The sequence below is a fragment of the Notechis scutatus genome, chromosome 4, assembly GCF_049901735.1.
Source record: "Notechis scutatus isolate UNSWTSFEM ecotype Mainland chromosome 4, rNotScu1.2, whole genome shotgun sequence".
NCBI classification, from domain to species: Eukaryota; Metazoa; Chordata; class Lepidosauria; order Squamata; family Elapidae; genus Notechis; species Notechis scutatus.
Window position 1 is genome coordinate 152,256,805 of NC_142012.1, and position 19,792 is coordinate 152,276,596.

Sequence of the window (19,792 nt, forward strand, 5' to 3'; positions counted from 1 at the left end):
ATCTTTGAGGCAAGTTCTGATAGGTCTCTCTCCAGCATCTAATTTTATTATTTTCCATATTCTCCTTCAAGTGCAGAACTTCATTTTTTTTTTTAAGTATATATGATTCCATTAAATCATTTTTTGAGGCAAAAGCAAAGAGGCCAAGTAGTGGAGAGCATTTGAGGCTCGGTAGCAGTACGTAGAGATAAACATCTATTGTTAAAATTACTTGCATATTTCATTGGCTGACCTTGGCTGACCACAAAAATCAGTACAGATTTTGTATGTAGAGAGGAAGCCAGGAAAGTCCAAGGCTATAGAAGACATTAGCAAGTAATGTCAAGAAATCTAATTTTGAGCCAGTCTCCTGGTGACCGCCTCAGTAAGTCCCTGTAGTTTTCTTGGAAAGATTTTACAAGTGGTTTGCCATTGCCTCCTTACAAGGGCTGCAACCATGTGACTGGCCTAAGGTGACCCAGGTTGCTTTGTACTAAGGCAGGACTAGAACTCATGGTCTCCTGGTTTCTAGCCCAAGCTGTCTCTCTTTTATAGATCAGGTTACGGAATTTTCTGGTTGTAATGATTGACTATAAATTAATCATTTGATCTGTAGAAGTTGGATTAACGTCAGGCTTGCAAAACCCTAACTAAATAACATAATGAAAGAATCCTAATTAAACCCTTTTGTGAGCTCAGCCAAAAATAGACTGAGTGCAATTTTGAAGCTCAGAATACATGCAGAGTGGGTTTGAATGTTCATCTTGGAGATCATGTGTCAAATGTTGGGAGTCTGACTCTGTATATTAGCCCCTTTTTAAAAGGGGAGAGAAACAAGATCCTCTGACATAGACCTTCTGTCACAGAAGATCACCAACTCCTCCCGCCATGTTTTATTACAGAAAAGCCACCAAACAGTATGAAGTGTTAAAGGTGCCCAGCAAGACTTTTTCAGAAAGTTTGGAAGCACCAATTATGTTGAATACTAATGACAAAGCATGCTTAACCTGAAAGGTTCATCTGGTTGTACATATCACCAGCACTGCTATCACCATCATCTCTCTAGGCCAGGTAGTGAGATAGAGTTGAATGGGGATGACAAACATGAGTCTATTTCTGATGGAATGTATCATTAAGAAGGATATCAATTATTTCTCCCATCCAGCTGCATATGTCTATCCAGAAAGCCTATTTACAAGAAGTCAGTGACTTCTGATGACTTTCAAGTGTAACATAGACTAACTGAGCTTGTAACTCATAACTTCATGTATGCACAATGATAGCAATATGTTCTGAGCTCCTGGCTTCCAGTAATTTGGGGTAGCCTCTCTTGACAGTTGACTTTGCCAACTGCTCTCATGGACCAATGCATTGTGACTACAGTAGCATCGACTGGCATATACGATCAAAATTCTGAAGTTATGAAATGGTTGAAAGGGGCGGGAGGGAAATGGAAACAGAGAGTTTGATGTTAATTTTCCACTTCTCAAAAACCTGGCCTCTGCAGAATACTCAGCTATTTCTTGGACTGGCCAGTTAAAACTCTCCGAGTATCTATGGGAGCTAATAAGGAAAAGAAAAACAGAAATAAGAAATAAAATGAGGTAGGTTAAAAATAGCAAAACAGATCCAATTATGTTATATCCAGAGATCAGGGGGAGAATTCAGGCTTGGAGGCAGTGGAAATAATGAATTTAAAAATACAAATAATTTGAACAAAGCATATAAAGACAGAGATAAATTCAAACTAAAAACATACATACTTCTGCACATTTGTTGGTCATTATACAGATGGGTACATGGGCGAAGGGCAGAAAGATGAAATCTAAATATCAGGTAACTGACCAATGAAACCTTCCTTTAATCTGCTCTCCTTCTCCTGCACTTCTTTGTACCGAGAGATGAATATTTTATTAAGATTTTCCATATTGAGAATAGAACACCATTAGATTAAAAAATACTGATCTGTATTTGGGACTTCCAACTTGGGAATATCGGAATGATGTCGTCTCTTTGTAATTTTTAGTGGAAGAAATAAAACGTACCAGTATCTACAAGGATCATGCCCCCTAATCCCCCGAAGTAAAGCACAACTGTACAGAATAGGTATGATTTGGATTCAAACACATCCGAGTTAAGATGCCTTATGTATCAAGCTACTAGGGGCATTCTTTAGCCAATCTTTGGAATCTTACAATATTTCAATTAGCTTCCCATTTAGAGATACCGTTTCGTTACAGCTTGGAGAAAGGCAACCAGTGGGAATGACTAACAAGAATGGCACTGCTGTTTTTTTTGTTTTTTGTTTAATCAATGAGCACCATTATGCAAAGATCTATAAAGAAGAGCATTGATCAGCCAGACATATTTGGCTTATGACCTTGCTGGCTGAGAATCTGGGGAGGTGGCATCTCATCCCATCTGGAGATGGCCAGGCTGGGGAAGAAGTAGTATGAACTGAAAGATTGACAAAAAGTTAACTCTATCATGCTCATATTATATTCTCCAAAGCTAGGAGTCTAGCCACTTAAATTTCCCAAAGGAATGGGACAAAATCTCATTTATACTCTTATCTGAAATATCTTGACCTGTTTGCAAAAAAAACCAAAACAAAATAAAAACAACCACAACAAAATAATCCCCACACAAATGTCCATAAAAGAAAAAAGAGTTTACAAAATATGGCCACTCTATGGTTAGGGCCTCTCACACAAAGATTAAAAATGGTACATTTATTGTGCTCTCTTGCATCAGTTTTAAGTGATAACTTTATAACAGCAGTTCTCAGCCTAACTTCCACAGATGTGTTTAATTACAACTCCCATCATTCCAAACCAACATACCCCATTTGGCTCACTAGCCATGATCATGGGAGCTCCAGTCCACCACACCTAAAAGACACCAGGTCAGGGGGATCTGCCTTACATCATACTATATAATCGGTGCTAACAGGCAGACATTATTAAAACAGATATTCTGTTTTAACTTTAAGACCAGTCTCTATTCTTACAAACTCAGGATCAAGGAAAAATAATAATAATTATTTTTAAAAACCCTAGAGCCGATTCTATTATCACAGCTTAGTTTGAACACCTTGGAGCGATTTATTCAGCTAAACCTCTTCAGCGTTGGTCCTTCCCTGCTCAAACAGTGTTGCATTCTTGGGATCTTGAAGAAGCCTGCATTCTGAAATCCTTATGGGAAAACTGTGTTCGTGTTCTCAGAATGTGGCTGCATGAGCAGACGGTGGTCCCGAAGAAAGCTACAGGATCCACAATATCTTCTTCTTTGCTTGCTTTGACAATGTAACTCTGCAAATTCAGATGTCCTTCAAAATTTAATAGATCTTAGCATCAAAATAAGCACCAAGTGCCCTTTCATTACCAGTTCATCATGGAATTTCTGTTCAGGGTCATGAAAAATACTTGGCTACTTCCTCCTGATCTTACCGATGCAAAAAATACCTGTTTGGAAAGAAAGCATTCTGATCAAATATAAGTGAAAAAAAAAAAACCCACAATTTCTTCCTCCTTCCATATACTGTATTTAATCAGAAGGACTCAGAGACTTAATTAAATGTATGTGTTAAATTTCTCCATTTGATTATTTGTTTAAACAATCCAGTCTGCTCTTTTTATCTTAAAAAACTCAGAATAAGTTTTTAAAACTATTCTCCCTGTCTTTGGACCACACTCCCAGAATTCCCATACAATATGTGATAGAGGGCACCAAGCTGATTATATCAGTGCTAATTACCAGATGACTGCAAAGAATATAAATCCTTCTATTCCCCACCATTCAGTCTTGGATGAGAAGCGAAATGTTTTCAAGGAAAAAAAGCCCAAGAGAGTCTAGTTGCTTTTTGGAAAACCACCTTTGGGTCAATCATGGCCTGGATGATTGAAAGTCTCCATGGATATCAGGGAAATCAGTGCAAAATCTATAGTTATATTAATTACTTTATCGAATAGGGATATTTTGTAAATTGGGTTTGGGATAGAAGAAGATGATTGCAAGAATTTTCATCTTCCTTAGAAGGGCTGGGTTTGGGGATGTTTATTTTTCAAAAAGAAACTTCTCTGCCTCTTGTTAATACTTTTTTGAAGAGAGAATCTGATAAAATATTGGAAGTCCTTTGGATTCTTTCAATGACTGAGATTATACAAGCTTATTTTGGGTGTGAGGGCTATCAGTAGGATTTATGTACATTTAACTCTTGATGTTTTACTTTTCAAATTTGGAAATTATTTGTAAGTCCACATTGCGTGAAAAATGTGACCTCTTATAAAATGAGAACATGTTTTCAGAGCGTTTTGCAATACCTGGAAGAAATATTTCTTTGTGTGGAGTGGTACTCAAATGTTTCATATATTTCTTTTTATTAAAAAGAAAAAAAAGCTTTGCTCCTATTTTTTTTTAAGCAAAACAAGCTTTTCACGTGTGTCTGTTTAGCAACCATGCAACACTGAAACATAGATTACAGAATTTTAGACTCTGAATTGACTCACACCTGGAAGCAGGTGATGCTTGTTTATTTTTACAGCGTATCTCTCAAATAACAAAGCAGATAAATCAGCCTATTTTAAAGAACGTTTAAGGGATGTAATATCTTCAGAACATAGAATTCCCCAGCAAGCATGGCTTTTTGCTGAGAATTCTAAATGTAAAATCTGCACATCGGGAGATTGTGAAGTTCAGAACAAACAAGTGTTCAGTATTGGGGAGAAGGATGTGGACTAACATTCTGGCTCCTCCAGATGTTAGTACAGAACATATGTTTCTAAAATAAAATCCCCATAATCAGGTAGAACTAATGAGTTAGAACACTTGGGGGGTGGAGGCTATCCACTCTGATTCGAGAACAATGACTCCAAGCAGTTAAAAGTCCTGAAAATAGACTTACCTTATCATTTCTTTCACATAGAAATTTTAACCGCTGGGCACGCTTGTGCATAAATACTCCATCCAAATGGCCTGTCTCCACTGATCGTATCTCAATAGCTTTCTCACCCCAGCCCATTATTTGATTGGAGTGAATATAGGCTTGTCATAAAAGAAACAAACAGACAACTCATAAACATTCTGTAATATATTCTGATTAAAAAACAAAATGGCTTCCCCAGCAGGTATTATTATTCACAATGGAAATGTCAGAGGGTCAAAGTTCAAGACATCAACCTGATTCCATCATTAAAATATAGGAAAATAGCTAATTCTAACTTTGCTATTGTTCAGTTGCTAAAGTATGTCCGACTCTTCACTACCCGATAGACCTTAGTACCTCAGGCCGCCTGTCCTCCACTACTCAAACTCATGCCTGCTCCACTGAAGACTCTATTTAACCATCTCATCCTCTGCCATGTCTTTCTCCTTTTGCTTTCAGTCTTTCCCAACATCAAGGTCTTTTCCTATGAGTCCTCTTTTCTCATTTGGTGGCCCAAAGGACAGTCAGGATTGATTGACTGATTTGACCTCCTTGCAGTCCAAAGGACTCTCAAGAGTCTTCTCCAACACCACAATTTGACAGCGTAATTCTTGCTTACCTCACTCTAAATATATCAATCTATGTCACTGCTTTCTTTGCCTTTAAAGAGAAGAAGGAGGAGGAGGAGGAGAAGGAGGAGGAAGAACTGACATACCCACTGAAGTGGGCATTTCTCCCCACTGAAGCACCACATCTTTTGTTATGCGTCCATAGGTATTAACGTATACCCCTTCGTCCTCATAGCACACAAGCATTTCCATTCCATCCGTCTTGGGTAAGATGACAATGGCATGAGGTGTAATATTGCCCTGAATCTGTATATAGAACAGAAGATCCCCCAAATCAACATTAAGTCACATTTTCAGGATAAGAAGAGCCAACTTGCTTTGGTATAGGTCACTTTCCTTTGGAAAATAAGCAGATCAATCATCAGTCCAGTGATATTATAATATTACATATTATATATGTGCTTGCAGGATTTCTGACTGCACATTGGCTATGTCTTCTGACAAGCTTGCCAGAGTTATGCTATAGTCTACTCATAAGACAGAAGGTTTATCAAAACTTGGCTGACAAAGTATAAGAGCTCTGGGAATAACGGGAAGCTTCTTAAAGCTCAGGCTCAAATTAAGTTTGTTTAATATCTGAGACACACATTTGGATATATTCTTGTTTAAATCCATTAATATTAGCAGAGAAATTCTGGCTTAAGTGGTTCCACTTAATTGCATTTTATATTCGATATGCTATTCTGCTAGTTTGCAAAAACATGTTCATAGCTGTTTGTGGGCAAAAAAAAAAAGATTCTTTAACTAATAAAACAAAATTAAATATCCAATTCAGTTAAAAATGGAAGCAGCACTGAACAGCAGCATTCAATGTTAGAAATTATGTAGCTATAAATGGAAACAGTACGAAGAGTTTTCTGCAGCAGGACATTCCAAAGCTATAGCTATCATAAAGACCCTCCAGAGGTTTCTACAGCTGAATTATTTCTTTTGATGACAGAATTTGAAACAAAGACTTTACAGACAATACAGATCCAATCAGTAATAATTATGGCTAAATGGGATCAGACTATTATGGTTTCCTGCCCATCCCATTCACAAAAGTAACCACAGAGCAGCCTCAGACTTACATGACATGGTATGTAGATGTCGTAAGAATTGCCTGAATCTACATCAATAACATGAAAACCAGTATGTGACCCAAAGATGACTTTCAACCTTTGTCCTTCTTCTACTGTGAGGTCAACAAGCAATGGTTTGTGCTGAAGATCTGCAAAAGACTTTTAAAATCCTCTCAGTGAATTTTTTGGGGTGAGCAGCAAAATAAGTAAATAAATATCCTAATAATTAGAATTCAGTGGCAACAAAGCAACAGTCTTGACATTCTCCTTTTAAAAATGTGCTCTTCTATGTTTACTGGTTTACAGTCTCTGCAGATTTAGACAAAATTAACATTTTTAATATGTTGATTCTTTGGTGAGAAGCAAAAAAATTAAATAAATATCTTAATAATTAGGATTCAGTGGCAACAAAGCGACAGTTTGATATTCTCCTTTTAAAAATGTGCTCTTCTATGTCTACAAGTTTACAGTCTCTGCAGATTTAGACAAAATTAAGCTTTTTAAAATATATTGATCTATTGCAAGGAGGTCTAAAATTCCATAGGAAAGTTCCATGGGAGTTTTGCTTCTTTATTTTGAAGGATTTTTTTGAGAGTGAGCCCATTCCACACAATGCATGAACAAGAATTTCTTAATCCCTTTAAGAAAACTGTACTTTCCAAGGGCTACCAGGGTGATTTATTTATTACGTTCTGATATACAGACTGGAGAAGAAACTTGAATTCTGCCCCCATCCCTGCTGCAACAATTCTATAGCTTTTGTTACACTTAAAAACTGAACAGAAAGAGGATTTTAGGATTAAAGGGGTATCTACAGCTAAATAGGAATCCCTTTTGGGTTCTGATTTAATCCAAGGTGCAGAAGATCTTGAGAGTTGCATTGTTACTTCTTTTTTGAAACGAGCATTTCAAACCCAGCACATTTAGTTCTTGGACTAACGAGGCTGTGCACTTTCACTATTTATTTATTTATTTATTTATTTATTTATCTGTCCTACACATTGGTAAAAAAAATCAGTACACCAAATACAAGCTAGGCAAATATGACCTCATTGATGACCCTCACTCTGTCAAGGACCTTGGAGTACTTATATCAAAAGACAATGCTGTTAGCATTGCCAAAAAGGCATTAAGAGTTGTAAACCTAATCTTACGAAGCTTCTCCTCCAAAAATATAGAATTGCTAACTAGGGCATACAAAACCTTTGCTAGACCAATACTCAAATATAGCTCATCTGTCTGGAATCCACACTGTATATCAGACATTAATACAATTGAGCGAGTCCAGAATTATTTCACGAGAAGAGTACTACACTCCTCTGCTTGCAACAGAATACCCTACACCACCAGCCTTGAAATTTTGGGCTTAAGACAACCAAGAACTACACTGCCTTATGGCTGGACTTAAGCATAGTACACAAAATTATCTGCTACAATGTCCTACCAGTCAATGACTACTTCAGCTTCAACCGCAACAATACAAGAGCACACAACAGATACAAACTCAATGTAAACCGCTCCAAACTTGATTGCAGAAAGTCCAACTTCAGCAACAGAGTGGTCAATGCCTGGAATGCACTACCTGACTCTGTTGTTACATCCTCAAACCCCATCCTTTAACCTTAAAACTATCCACTATTGACCTCACCCTATTCCTAAGAGGTCTGTAAGGGGCATACATAAGTGCACCATCGTGCCTACCGTCCCTGTTCTATTGTCCCCATTTATCCGTACCTATTTCCTGTATTCATACTCATGTTTACTCTTATACCTATCACCTTGTAAGTGATTGACAAATCAAATAAATAAATAATAAATAAATATTTGCTTTTAAATTCCTTAGCGAAGAGCAACATTGTTACAAAAAAGTCAAAAAAGGGAAATAATCTAAGAAAAAAAAAATGGTTCAATTTTATCAAATTGTTCCAAGTACTCATTAGGCCTCTTTGGGATGTACAGATTGTAGTAGAGTAGCTTGGGTCATTATTCTAGCTCTTGTCCTAAGATGGAAGGAGCTATCACTTAAATCTTAAATCAAATGGCTAACTATATGGACTGCGATTTTTGCAAAATCCAGGACATTACTGAAGTGCTGAATCTTACAGACATTCAGATACATATGCAGCCCCATCAAGCATGGCATCCAGTTAGAGCACAGCTAGCAATTTAATAGTGGCATAATCAGATTTGCTTGCTAAGAACTTTAGTGAGTAAGAAAAGCGGCTCTAATGAGGTTTTTTTTTTTTTTTTTGCCAAGGGTGATTATTTGCTATAGGTAGCTAAATACCAGTATTGAATAACAGACATTTTTATCTGAAAAAAACCCCCATTAATAAATGTATGAGTATTTTTGGGGTGACACAAAACACAAAACATACCTTAAATGCCATAAACTTGTGATAAGGTTTAGGAGCCCAAGCATATATCTCTACAGCATTCTTTAAGGCAATCACCAAGAACTTGATTCTCTCATATTTCACTAAAATTGAAATAAAAATAAAATTTAAAAATATCCTATTTACCTAAACTGAAGTACAAAAATAAATCATTAAAAAAAGAGCATAGAAAATCAGAATCAGGCTCCTTCATAAGCCTGGATATCCTTTACACATGAAGGCAACCATTTTAATTTACTTGTCTATTTGTCACTCATATGGTTGCCCTATCTTAAGCAAATTAAAGGTGGCAACATGTTTTGAGCCTTTATAGTAATTAGAGAACTCCAATTAATACAAATGCAGGCATTTGAAGAAAGGCATGCAGTATCTGGAAGAAAACTGGATTTAAGCTGAGAAAAGTAATTTCACACATGACACTATCTTTAATACAGACTTCTTATAAACTTTTTAGTTACTTTCACCAATACCAACAAACCCCAATCTAGAAGGTCTCTGAAAGTAGGAAAATATAGGAAGGGGTTAATTTATGGTGTGCTGCATACATATCTCACACATTGGGAGGTTGAATGTATGCCATTTTGAATGCTACCCCATTCGGTCATCCATTGCCGTCAGATATTAAGGCCTACCTGACAATTGTCTAAGATATGAACTATACTGTGCATGTTTTTATATTTAGTTGGACTTACAAACAAAATGGACCTACAATCAGCTTCTTGGAACATAACCTGTTTGTAAGTAGAGGACTGTCTACATTCCTTCAGTAAGTAATATAAGATTTAAGGTTAGAACATGGTGAGCCAAAAATATTGTTTACGATAATGAAAGTAATTGATTTAAAATAGTAACTTCAGCAAATTTTGCCAAAACAAAGTAAGTCTATTGAAATCAACCACTTCCCCTCCTCCAAAAAAACCCCTTGATGTGGATCTTGTCACTGCAATGCTTTCAACTACTTGACAAGAACTAAGAGATTCATTTATTGATTAATGTTTTAGGGAAATTGGGAAATTAAGACAATGCTTGCCTATTTCACTCATGGTCCAATTTTACATATATGAATTGAGAACGACACTGGAAAACCAACCAATCCATAACAAGTCCAATATGGGCACATTCAACCCCCACAATAATAGGTCCTGTGAATCAGGTAGAGGATAATTTATGATGTGTTGTACATCACCATCCATCTTGTTTCAGAAAACTGTTTCTGCAATTGCTGGATTAGACACATCAAGGCTTCTATGGAAGATTTAGGGATTGTTACCAATGCCCCAAGAACATAGTTTGCTACATAGGACTTATGTGGTAGGAATACTGATTTTATGAGTTCATGTGCTCTGCACCCAAAAGAGCTTCCATCAGTACTTGTGTAATTGATTTATACTTACCAACTTTATAATGGATGCACCCTTCCAAATCACCTACAGTGATCCAGCCTTGTTTCTTTTCTACCTCTGGATCATTGTGCAATATTCTATTTCTTAACCATGAAAGGTAGTAAACTCGAAGCTTATTCTTCTTTCCTGTTGAGACACATAGCTCATTTTTTAATGATAGATAGACAGATAGATAGGTAGGTAGGTAGGTAGATGATTTCACCAACTATAGACAATATGTTTCATTCATTTGCTTTTTCCTGTTTCATTATTATGTTCAAGCAAGTTAATTTGGGGGATATAAGCTGTATTTTTTAAAATCCACAATACACATATGCATCACCAGGGGTGCTTCCTATTTCATTCTGTATTTATTTACAATTATTTACAATTACAATTCTGTAATTATTGAGTCTGTCATCTGCACCTCTATAACTGTCCTGGTTGGCTCTGCAACCAAACAAGACAGACACAGACATCAACTGATAATTAGAACTGCAGAAAAAACAATTGCTACCAACCTGCTTGTATCTTACAATTTATATTGTTTTATTTAGTTTCCTAGTATGATTTTGATTGCTTATTTAGTATCCTATGACTATCACTGTGTTATATCTTATGATTCATGATGAATGTATTTATGATGACTATGATCATGATTCATCACTTAAATCTTTTATGTACACTGAGAGCTTATGCACCTGAGACAAATTCCTTGTGTATCCAATCACACTTGGCCAATTAAGAATTCTCTTTTCTACCCTCTATCTCACCCAAGTGGACAAATCCTTTTGGAACATTACAATATGCTTGTGCTAGTCTTCCTGAATACTAAAATGTTTTATCACCATGTATTAAAAATGGCCACTGCTGGCTTTTCTACTACAGACACAGTCAAACTGATGCCCTCCAGTTATTAAACACATCAACATGCTTCTGAATCCAGGGATTTCTGGGGAAGGTATGGTGAGGTCCTCCAGGAGAGATACGGCAAACTGAAGATGTCTGTGAAAGTGGAGCTGATGAATGAGCTTCTGGGTTGAGCCCTCCTCACTGACGGACCGTAGATTGCGACTGTCCGTGGCTATGGTCCGTGCTCTTTTGTTGGAGAGCCCCGATCATTGCGATTAGGGGCTGAAGCTGCCTTGGAGGGGCGGTGGAGTAAGGGGAAGCCACAAGCCAGGTTGAGGGGAGAATCTCCCCTTCTGGGCTTGGTCTTTTTCCCCCGAAGACGACTGAAGCGGTGGTCTAAAATGGCCACCCCGAAGAGGAGGACTCAGCTGGATTAAGATTTGTGCAGGAGAGAAGAAAGAGGTAGATAACATCTGAACCAGGACAATTGGGCGAAATAACTAAACAAAAAGTACCCCGGGATTTAGGTAACATTGAACTTTTAAGAAAAGAAAAGTGAGTGGCGGAAATACAAAGGGACAGGAAAAAAAATAAGAAAATAATTTTGACAGCTAAGCGGGGCTTCGAACCGGGAAAGGAAGAAGCCGGAACTAAAGACTTAATTAAATTGGACTAAAATATTTCGGCAATAAACAGGCATAAAATAAAGCTGGACTTAAGATTGTCAAAAAATAATAATAATAAAATTTACAAATTGGAGACTGGATTGTGCTGGAATATTGAGGTTCGAAAAACCCTAAATAAAAAAATAGGGAAAAAGGTGAGGACTTTGCATAACGGAGAGTGCCATCTTCTGACAAAAACTTGAACCCAAAGAAAAGGGAAAGCATCCTGTTTCTGTATGAACTTGGGTTGATATAATGTTAAAGAAATATTGAAACAAAGTAAGAACCTTAGAAAGTGAAAGCTGAACCAGAATAAAGAAAGAAGCAAGGAAAGACTGATTGTGGGATTGATTGACGTTTTTGGTATAGACCCTGGCCTGGAACAATTGAGAACTTTAGAAAACTGGAAGAAGAAAGAAGGAAAGTAGAAGTGTTTTTTGTGGACTTCAACGATTATAAAATATAAGAGTGTGTAATGATGATATCTCTTCGTGAATTAAAAATGGAACTCAAAAATATGAGAGAATTACTACAGGAAAGAGGCGAATCACTTTGCTCTGTGTTAGAAGAAATGGAAATGGCGATTGAAGAACAAGAAGAAAGAACTTCAGAGGAGGAGGAGTCGATTCAAGGAGAAGCCATCTTAAATAGACAATTGACACAAAGAACACCACAAAGGCGAGGGGAAAGAAGGAAGGCTAAAAAGTTGAGATTTAAGAAAGTAATCAAAAAGGGGAATACCTGTGAAATTAGGAGAGGTAGAAAGATCCAGCAGAAAAGGGGAAAGGAAGATATCAAGAAAGAGAGGGATATAAACCGGAATGAGAAAAGATATGGGAAAAAGAGGGGGAGGAGAGGCAGTAAGAAACAGGTGCATGAAATAAAGAACTATGGAAATAGTAAAATGATGAAAAGAAATCGTTTTTTCAGAGATAATGGTTGATGAATTAAAAAGGGGATTCTGCAGGGTGACAAGGGGTAACAAGAATATATTTGCAATTAAAAAAAATACTTAAAAATAGGGTAATATAGATTATTAAAGGAGGGATAGATACTGATAACTCTTATTAGATGAATATATATCTTTATTTTTATTCTCAAAAGAAAAGTTAAGGTTTATTGAAGAAATTGTAATAATTGAAATGGATGTGTAGATGTTTAAAAATGAGGTTAATATCAGTGACCAGAAATTTAATAGTCAATTTTTTCCCTTTTACTTCTTTTGAAATTAGAAATAAAATTAAGGGGGGAAAATATGTTGTGGAATCCAAATGAAAAGATGTAATGATTATTATTGTAACTACTTAAAAATAATGGTTTATTGGGAATTAAGATGGGGGAATAAAGGTATATTTTAACCACTGAGGTGTCACACTCAAAGCAGTAAAAGGGGGGAAACTTATACTTGTTTCTTTTTCTTTTGTGTTAAAACTTGTATTAATCTAGAATCTATAGAAAGAATGTGTGATGGAAAGAAAATATGACAGATTAAAGAACTACTTAAATTAATAAGCTAATATAGACTATTAAAAGGAAGGAGAGACATTGGTAACTTTTTTTTTATTAGGCAAACATATATTGTTACTTTTATTTTTAAAATAAATATTAAAGGATTATATTTGAAATAATTGAAATGGAACGAAAAGATGTTTTGATTGAGATTAATGTAAGAGACTAGGATTAATTTGCTTGTTTCTCTCCTTTCGGAAAGTTTGAAATGGAAAAGGTAATAATAGAATTAAGTATGCATATATGAATGTATAACTACTGTCATATTTGTATGTAAAAGTGATGACCTGGAAATATGTTGTCCACTAAAAAGATTTTTTTGTTTTTATGTGAAAAATTGAATAAAATTTGTTTAAAAAAAGAAAGTGGAGCTGGTGAACATGGCAAAGACCAAGGAACTGATGGGCTCACACGTCCCTTAGAATCTCTCCAGTTAAACAGAGAATGAGAGATTACTCACATATATTCCAGATGGCTACTTTACACACAATCAGAGGAGGACAATTATTTTCCATGAGTATTAGCACTGATGGCCAAAGGGATTATAGTCCTCTTGCTTGCAAGCCTTTTGAGGGACACTAACCTCACTTTTTCTTTACTTTTGGAAATTGCCAATTAACCATCTTAAATCTATTAGTGTTCTTTGGAATGACACGTTTGAAAAACCTTCACTGGCCAGTTTATCTTCAACTCTGAACAAACAGAAAATTAATTATAAGCTTAAGAACTTAAAGAATTTGAAATAAACAGAAAAAGCTAAACGTAATATTGATCTAAGAAAGTTATAAAATGAAGATAAATTTGAAATAATGATTGCCGTTGTAGGATTTTGGAATTAATTATGAAAAATAAATAATTTCTCCTAGGAAATGGATTAATTTTGGTTATCCCGACTATTGTAAGTCATAACAAAGATAAGTTACTTTACAATTTTAGAAACTAGACACAAGAGGGACTAAAGAATCTAAACAGAAGGAAAAAAATAGGAGCCTGTTCTTGATTTCAGTTAAAACTGGACACACAGAATTGCAAAAATAAAACATGCATCAGAAATATTAAAGATCTTGGAAGAATAGAGCCAGAAATTAGTGAAGACTATATTAACATTAGTGAAAACTGTATTTCCTCTTCTCTTTATGTTTAGTTTGTATCATTTTTTTATATTGTAATCAGAATTCTTAATATAAATTATATTTAAAAAAAATCACTCTTCTAATTTAGCTTGCATGGTCAATGGCCATGTATCCTGATAGTACCATTTACCTATTGCTGCTTTAGTGAACAGAAATTACAGATAATTATCTATTGCTTTGTGATTATGAATATTTAATCAATTTTATGACTACTTAAAGTTAGCAAGCGAGGGAGCAAGGAGAATTTTCAGTGAAAAGCGCAAAGCCTAAGATCCTTTACTCCAGGGGTGTCCAACCGTGGCAACTTTAAGACTTGTGGACTTCAACTCCCAGAATTCCTCAGCCAGCAAAGCTGGCTGAGGAATTCTGGGAGTTGAAGTCCACAAGTCTTAAAGTTGCCAAGGTTGGACACCCCTGCTTTACTCTATCATCTCATCTTGGCAGCCCAGAAGGGTGAAAACCTGATAAAAGTACTAAAGAAACAAGCCATATTGGAAGCAGAGTCTTTCACAAAGAGAAGAGACAATCTGATCTGGGTGAGTGCTGAGGCCAAGCTATCCACTAGAGCAGGGATGTCAAACTCATGTTGTTGCGGTGGCATCACGTGACGTATCAGGACTTTCCCCCCCCTTTGCTAAACTGGGCATGGGCATGGCCAGCGGGTGATACGTCCCACCGCAAACTGGGAGTTTGGCAGCCCTGCACTACAGTGATGCCTTAAGAGTTAAGGGCTCCATTAGAAGGTGATTTGACCAAACAGAATCTTTTAAATCAGCAAATCAATTTGAGCAGGTCCCTCTGAACTGATCCAAGGATTTCACAGATCTGCGTGTCAGCATATGCTATTTTTGAACATACAGTAAGTGAGGTGGTTCATGCATTCATGTGAGCCAGTTGCAGTGATTTAAGACGTCGTGCCTGTTTTCTTCTTAATGAAATAAAAAAAATCTACTATTTGTTTATTTCTGTAGCTTATGGGACACTGTACATCTACTGTTCCATTTGACAATGGTTTAATTTTCCAATTCATCTGGAATGGCATGGAACAGACTGAAGGATACACAGGATGGTTGTGGTAAAACTGGTCTCCTGTTCTTGTTTGAATGAAAGGGAAATTAGAATCTAAACGTATGCTAGTCATTGCTAACGCAGAATGATCCAGTCCCAATCTTACTGGCTTCTTTAATCGCAACCTGCAAAATACACCTTGGCTTTCACTACAGATGGAATTACAAGTTTGGAAGACACCAGGAATATAATGGAAGCATGATATGGTCTTGCGATTATACCTGAGATAGTTACTAGGACGTTGAGGCCTTCTAACACGTCCATTTGTTGGAATCGTCTCCTATTGATCAGATTGTACACTTTTCCTTGTCCGCTCCGATCCAACAGCATAAGCCCATTCTCGGTTCCCACCAGCAAGTTTACACCTACATAAGGCAAAGGAGATGAAACAAAAATTGGGGTCAACGATGACAAAATATGGGTATCAAAGTACAGCTGCAACACTGCAGTTAACTCGCAAATCATTTTTTTAAAAAATAAGGATGAAAGTAATATTTAGGAAACATTTTTATTGTTTTTATAAAATGCATGACCACATTTGGAACAGCTCATCATCCTATGAGGCAAAATGGGTGAAGAATGTCTCTTCAAGACTGTTTTTGCAATCCGGATTTTTATATGAATGGTATTAAAAAAAATAGTATAATCAGAAACATCTGTTTCCATTTTAAGCTGGGCCATCTTATTCATTTGAACCAAGGGTCTCACTATTGGCTATACACTTCATTTGCTTAGGGTGGGGGTGGGGGGTCTTCAAACTTGACAGCTTTAAGACTTGTGGACTTCAACTCCCAGAATTCCTCCTCCAGTCATGTTAGCTCACAAATTCTGGGAGTTGAAGTCCACAAGTCTTAAACTTGCCAAGTTTGAAGACCCTTGGTTTAGGGAGAGAAATTAGGAAAGCTTTGGTCCTCCAGTCCTCCTTGACTTCAGTCAATTTGGCCTATGATCAAGAATGAGAGAAAGTCATATAAGAATATCTGAAGGACAAGACATGCAGCTTTCTTCCCCGAGTTAGGAATCCTTCCTAAGAGATTCATTGATTGTATGTGCGCCTTTAACTCAGTTTTGATACCATTGACACCATTGTTCAATGGCTAAATAATCAAGATATAGGGCCACAGTCTTAGCCACTCTAGTAATTACCTTAATATTCACCATTCATGGATTTTTCTACACTTGAAATCTAATATTTTCATCTTCTAGATACACTTCCTGAATGGACCTGAGTTTTATTTGAAAAGCACAAAGGATTTGAGTTCTAATGATGTTATTGAAAGAAGTGATTTCTGACTTTCCCATAAAAATCATGGAGGATGAAATGTATAGGATGCTACCCCCATTATGCAGTTGAGAAGTAAGCAAAATTATAAGCAAAAGAAGTCAAACAAAAGCACTGTCATATGACCTGTGTAGTAAAAGTATATATGTGTGGAACGGCATGTGTAGGATGGAGGTTCTTAGGTTCTCCTATTACATACAAACTACATCAGGAAAAAAATGCACACATACAGAGATCTTCCCTTTGAGGATAAAAAGAGCTGACTGAACTAAGTTGCTACAGCATGTGCACATTTGTTACCCTAGATGTGGATCTTCAGTGACTGGGAGCCAGGCTAACTTGAAAGCAGGCTAAGTAAGAAACCACCTTTATGTAACCTGCTAACCAAAGACAACTCAGCTACTTCAGGAAGAGAATGTTTGGATTCCTCTTACATCTAATTGCATTCTCTCATATACTGATTTTACTACTTCAAGCTGCCATCTTCTCTTCTGATAGAGAATATTTATAACTAAGAGTTGGAATGATGGGTCCATGGTGCTCTCTGAGCTGGGTTTTTTTCCCCTTGCAGACATTTCATTACCCAAACTAGATAACAACATCAGTGCAGTTTGAGTAATGAAACGTCTGCAAGAAAACCACTAAGCTCAGAGAGCACCAACATCCCCTCATCCTCTTTTCTTTCTAATATTTTCTTCTTAACCCGGTGACTATTATTTCCACATTAAAATCTCTATGGGGGCATGTATTTATAAAATCATTGAAGCAGAAAGAGGCTAGGACTTTGAACAGACGGCTGTATTAAACTTCATTTCCTACTCAAAGCTCAAGGAATTATAATTATTGCAGCTCTTGCCAATTTTAGGAAATTCTACTTTAACGTAAATTATATTAAATATACGATTTGCAAATATTCCAACTGCAATACCAGCAAAACCATAAAAACAGTCTCTGTTTAGACTTGATGAACACAGATGGTCATGGTCTACTTAAGGACTTGACATTTGCATGTTCATTTCCACATATCCAGTCAGAACTGCAATAAAAACACTGGGGTAAATTCTATTATCTTCTGAACAGAAGTATTTTTTCTTCTCCTTCTCTTTTAATCATATCAGAGTTCATTTCTACTATTTACATGAATAATGAAATGTATACCCCATAAAGCAGCACAGAGGATTTCTGAATTGAAGCGTTTCTTGTACTTTCGGATCTCTGGGGTGTCACTATGAGGACGGATGTTGGTGGGATTCACATTTACTACAGAAATTTTTCTTGCTTCATTAAGCTTGGCCTGTTCTTGCCTCAGCAGCTCACTGGTAAATAATGCTAAAAGGGGGGAAAAACACAGCAGCAGCTTTGTTAAATATGTAACTGAGGGATTTCGTCAGATTTTAATTGCACAATTCTGTAATGGTACAAAAGTCTAGGCAGCAGTGGGATCTTACTTGTTCCACTACCATTTTGGTGATTGCATGGTGCACGGATGCAGCTTTCCACACACCAGCTGAGGCCTGCAGTGCCAATCAATTGAGAGGATAAAGAAGAGAAAAGCGCAGGGGCAGGTGGGAAGGCCGATCCTGCACTTTCTCTTCTTTATACTCTCAGCTGATCGTTGGAGGCTTTTTTTACTACCAGATTGGGTGAACCAGTCCGAACCGGTAGCATATTACCACTGAGTCTAGGGTTGCATAGCATTCAATATGGTACCTGGGCATCTTGTTATTCTAATCATCTACATTTTAATAAATTCTCTTTAACTAAAAATAATGGAAAGCTGGTATGCTACAAGCCAAAGACCAACCCTAACCCAAATGTGTCCCATAAACTTTCTTGAACATTAAGAATAACGGGTAGGTGCAGGTCAAACATTTGTTTCAACATTGCCCCAGACTGAAATAGGTGAAAGACAAAGGGCATCTTGGTCTATTTGCTAAGGCAATTATTTTCTGAAGCTCTGAAGATTTCCTTTCTTTCCCTAACTCCCTGACAATTGATAGGATGCTTCAATCAGGAAGTGACTCTAGGCAGCTTACACAAAAAGATTAAGTCGTCAAATAAAAATAATAATGAAAAATAACAAAAAAAACAAAAACAGAATCAGCTGAAGAATATACTACAGACATCATGGAGGGTAAGGAGAACACAAGCATATTTCCTATCGATTACCATTGGGGATCTGATCATTTCACTCTTCTCCAAGGTCTATTGAAAGAACTAGTTGTTATGGCTTTATAGAAGCCCAACAGGATTGGAGCTATATGGACACCAAGGGACATATTATTTCACAGAGAAGTTGCAGCTACCAAGAAGATGCCTCATCTGGATCCCAGATGATGATTTTTTGGGTTGAGATTCCAAGTGAGATAAAAACAGGCAGAATGACAATCCTGTTGGTAAGTGGTCCCAAACTTTTTCAGTTTGGTGGCCCGGCTCGGGGCAGGGAGGTAAGTGACAGGTGCATGCGCACAGCTCCATTTATGCAAATGACATCCACACACAACCTCCACTCCCATGAATGGAGCTTGTGCACAATTCACACAAACAGAGCTTTGCACACGAATACAAGTGCTCCATCAGTGGAGGCTTTTAAGAAGGTACTGAACAGCCATTTATTAGAAATAAGTATAGATCTCCTGTGAGAGCAGGGGTTTGGACTAGATGACCTCCAAGGCCCCTTCCGACTCTGTTACTGTTTCACTATGTGTTCCTTCCTTATATCCTTCCTTTTGCTATCCATATATTTCATGCGATCGCTGTCTTCTTAATGACCCCATAATCCCTTGCGGGGTGGAGTCTGGGCAACTGAATGGAGCTGAGTGTTTACTGGCCAGATGCCCTTCCTGTCCCCAGTGTGGAGTTATATTCAGGAGATATAATCTCAACATGTCCAGAGAGAGAACTATCTGTCT

General features: G+C 36.9%; 1 protein-coding gene across 7 annotated transcripts in view; it reads right to left on the reverse strand.

Annotated features, from left to right (window-relative positions):
• Positions 1-2,696: 2,696 nt before the first annotated feature.
• Positions 2,697-19,792, reverse strand: part of TNIK (TRAF2 and NCK interacting kinase) — a 341,628-nt gene continuing 324,532 nt past the window's right edge. For all 7 annotated transcript variants that reach the window (XM_087965315.1, XM_087965313.1, XM_087965318.1 and 4 more), the window contains 8 exons: positions 18,039-18,209; positions 15,820-15,963; positions 10,384-10,518; positions 8,972-9,072; positions 6,603-6,752; positions 5,619-5,778; positions 4,883-5,022; positions 2,697-3,443 (listed from right to left, as the gene is read on the reverse strand). In XM_087965315.1, coding sequence (XP_087821441.1) covers positions 3,360-3,443; positions 4,883-5,022; positions 5,619-5,778; positions 6,603-6,752; positions 8,972-9,072; positions 10,384-10,518; positions 15,820-15,963; positions 18,039-18,209 — 1,085 coding nt within the window. In that variant the 3' untranslated portion in view covers positions 2,697-3,359. The remainder of the gene's footprint in view (positions 3,444-4,882; positions 5,023-5,618; positions 5,779-6,602; positions 6,753-8,971; positions 9,073-10,383; positions 10,519-15,819; positions 15,964-18,038; positions 18,210-19,792) is intronic.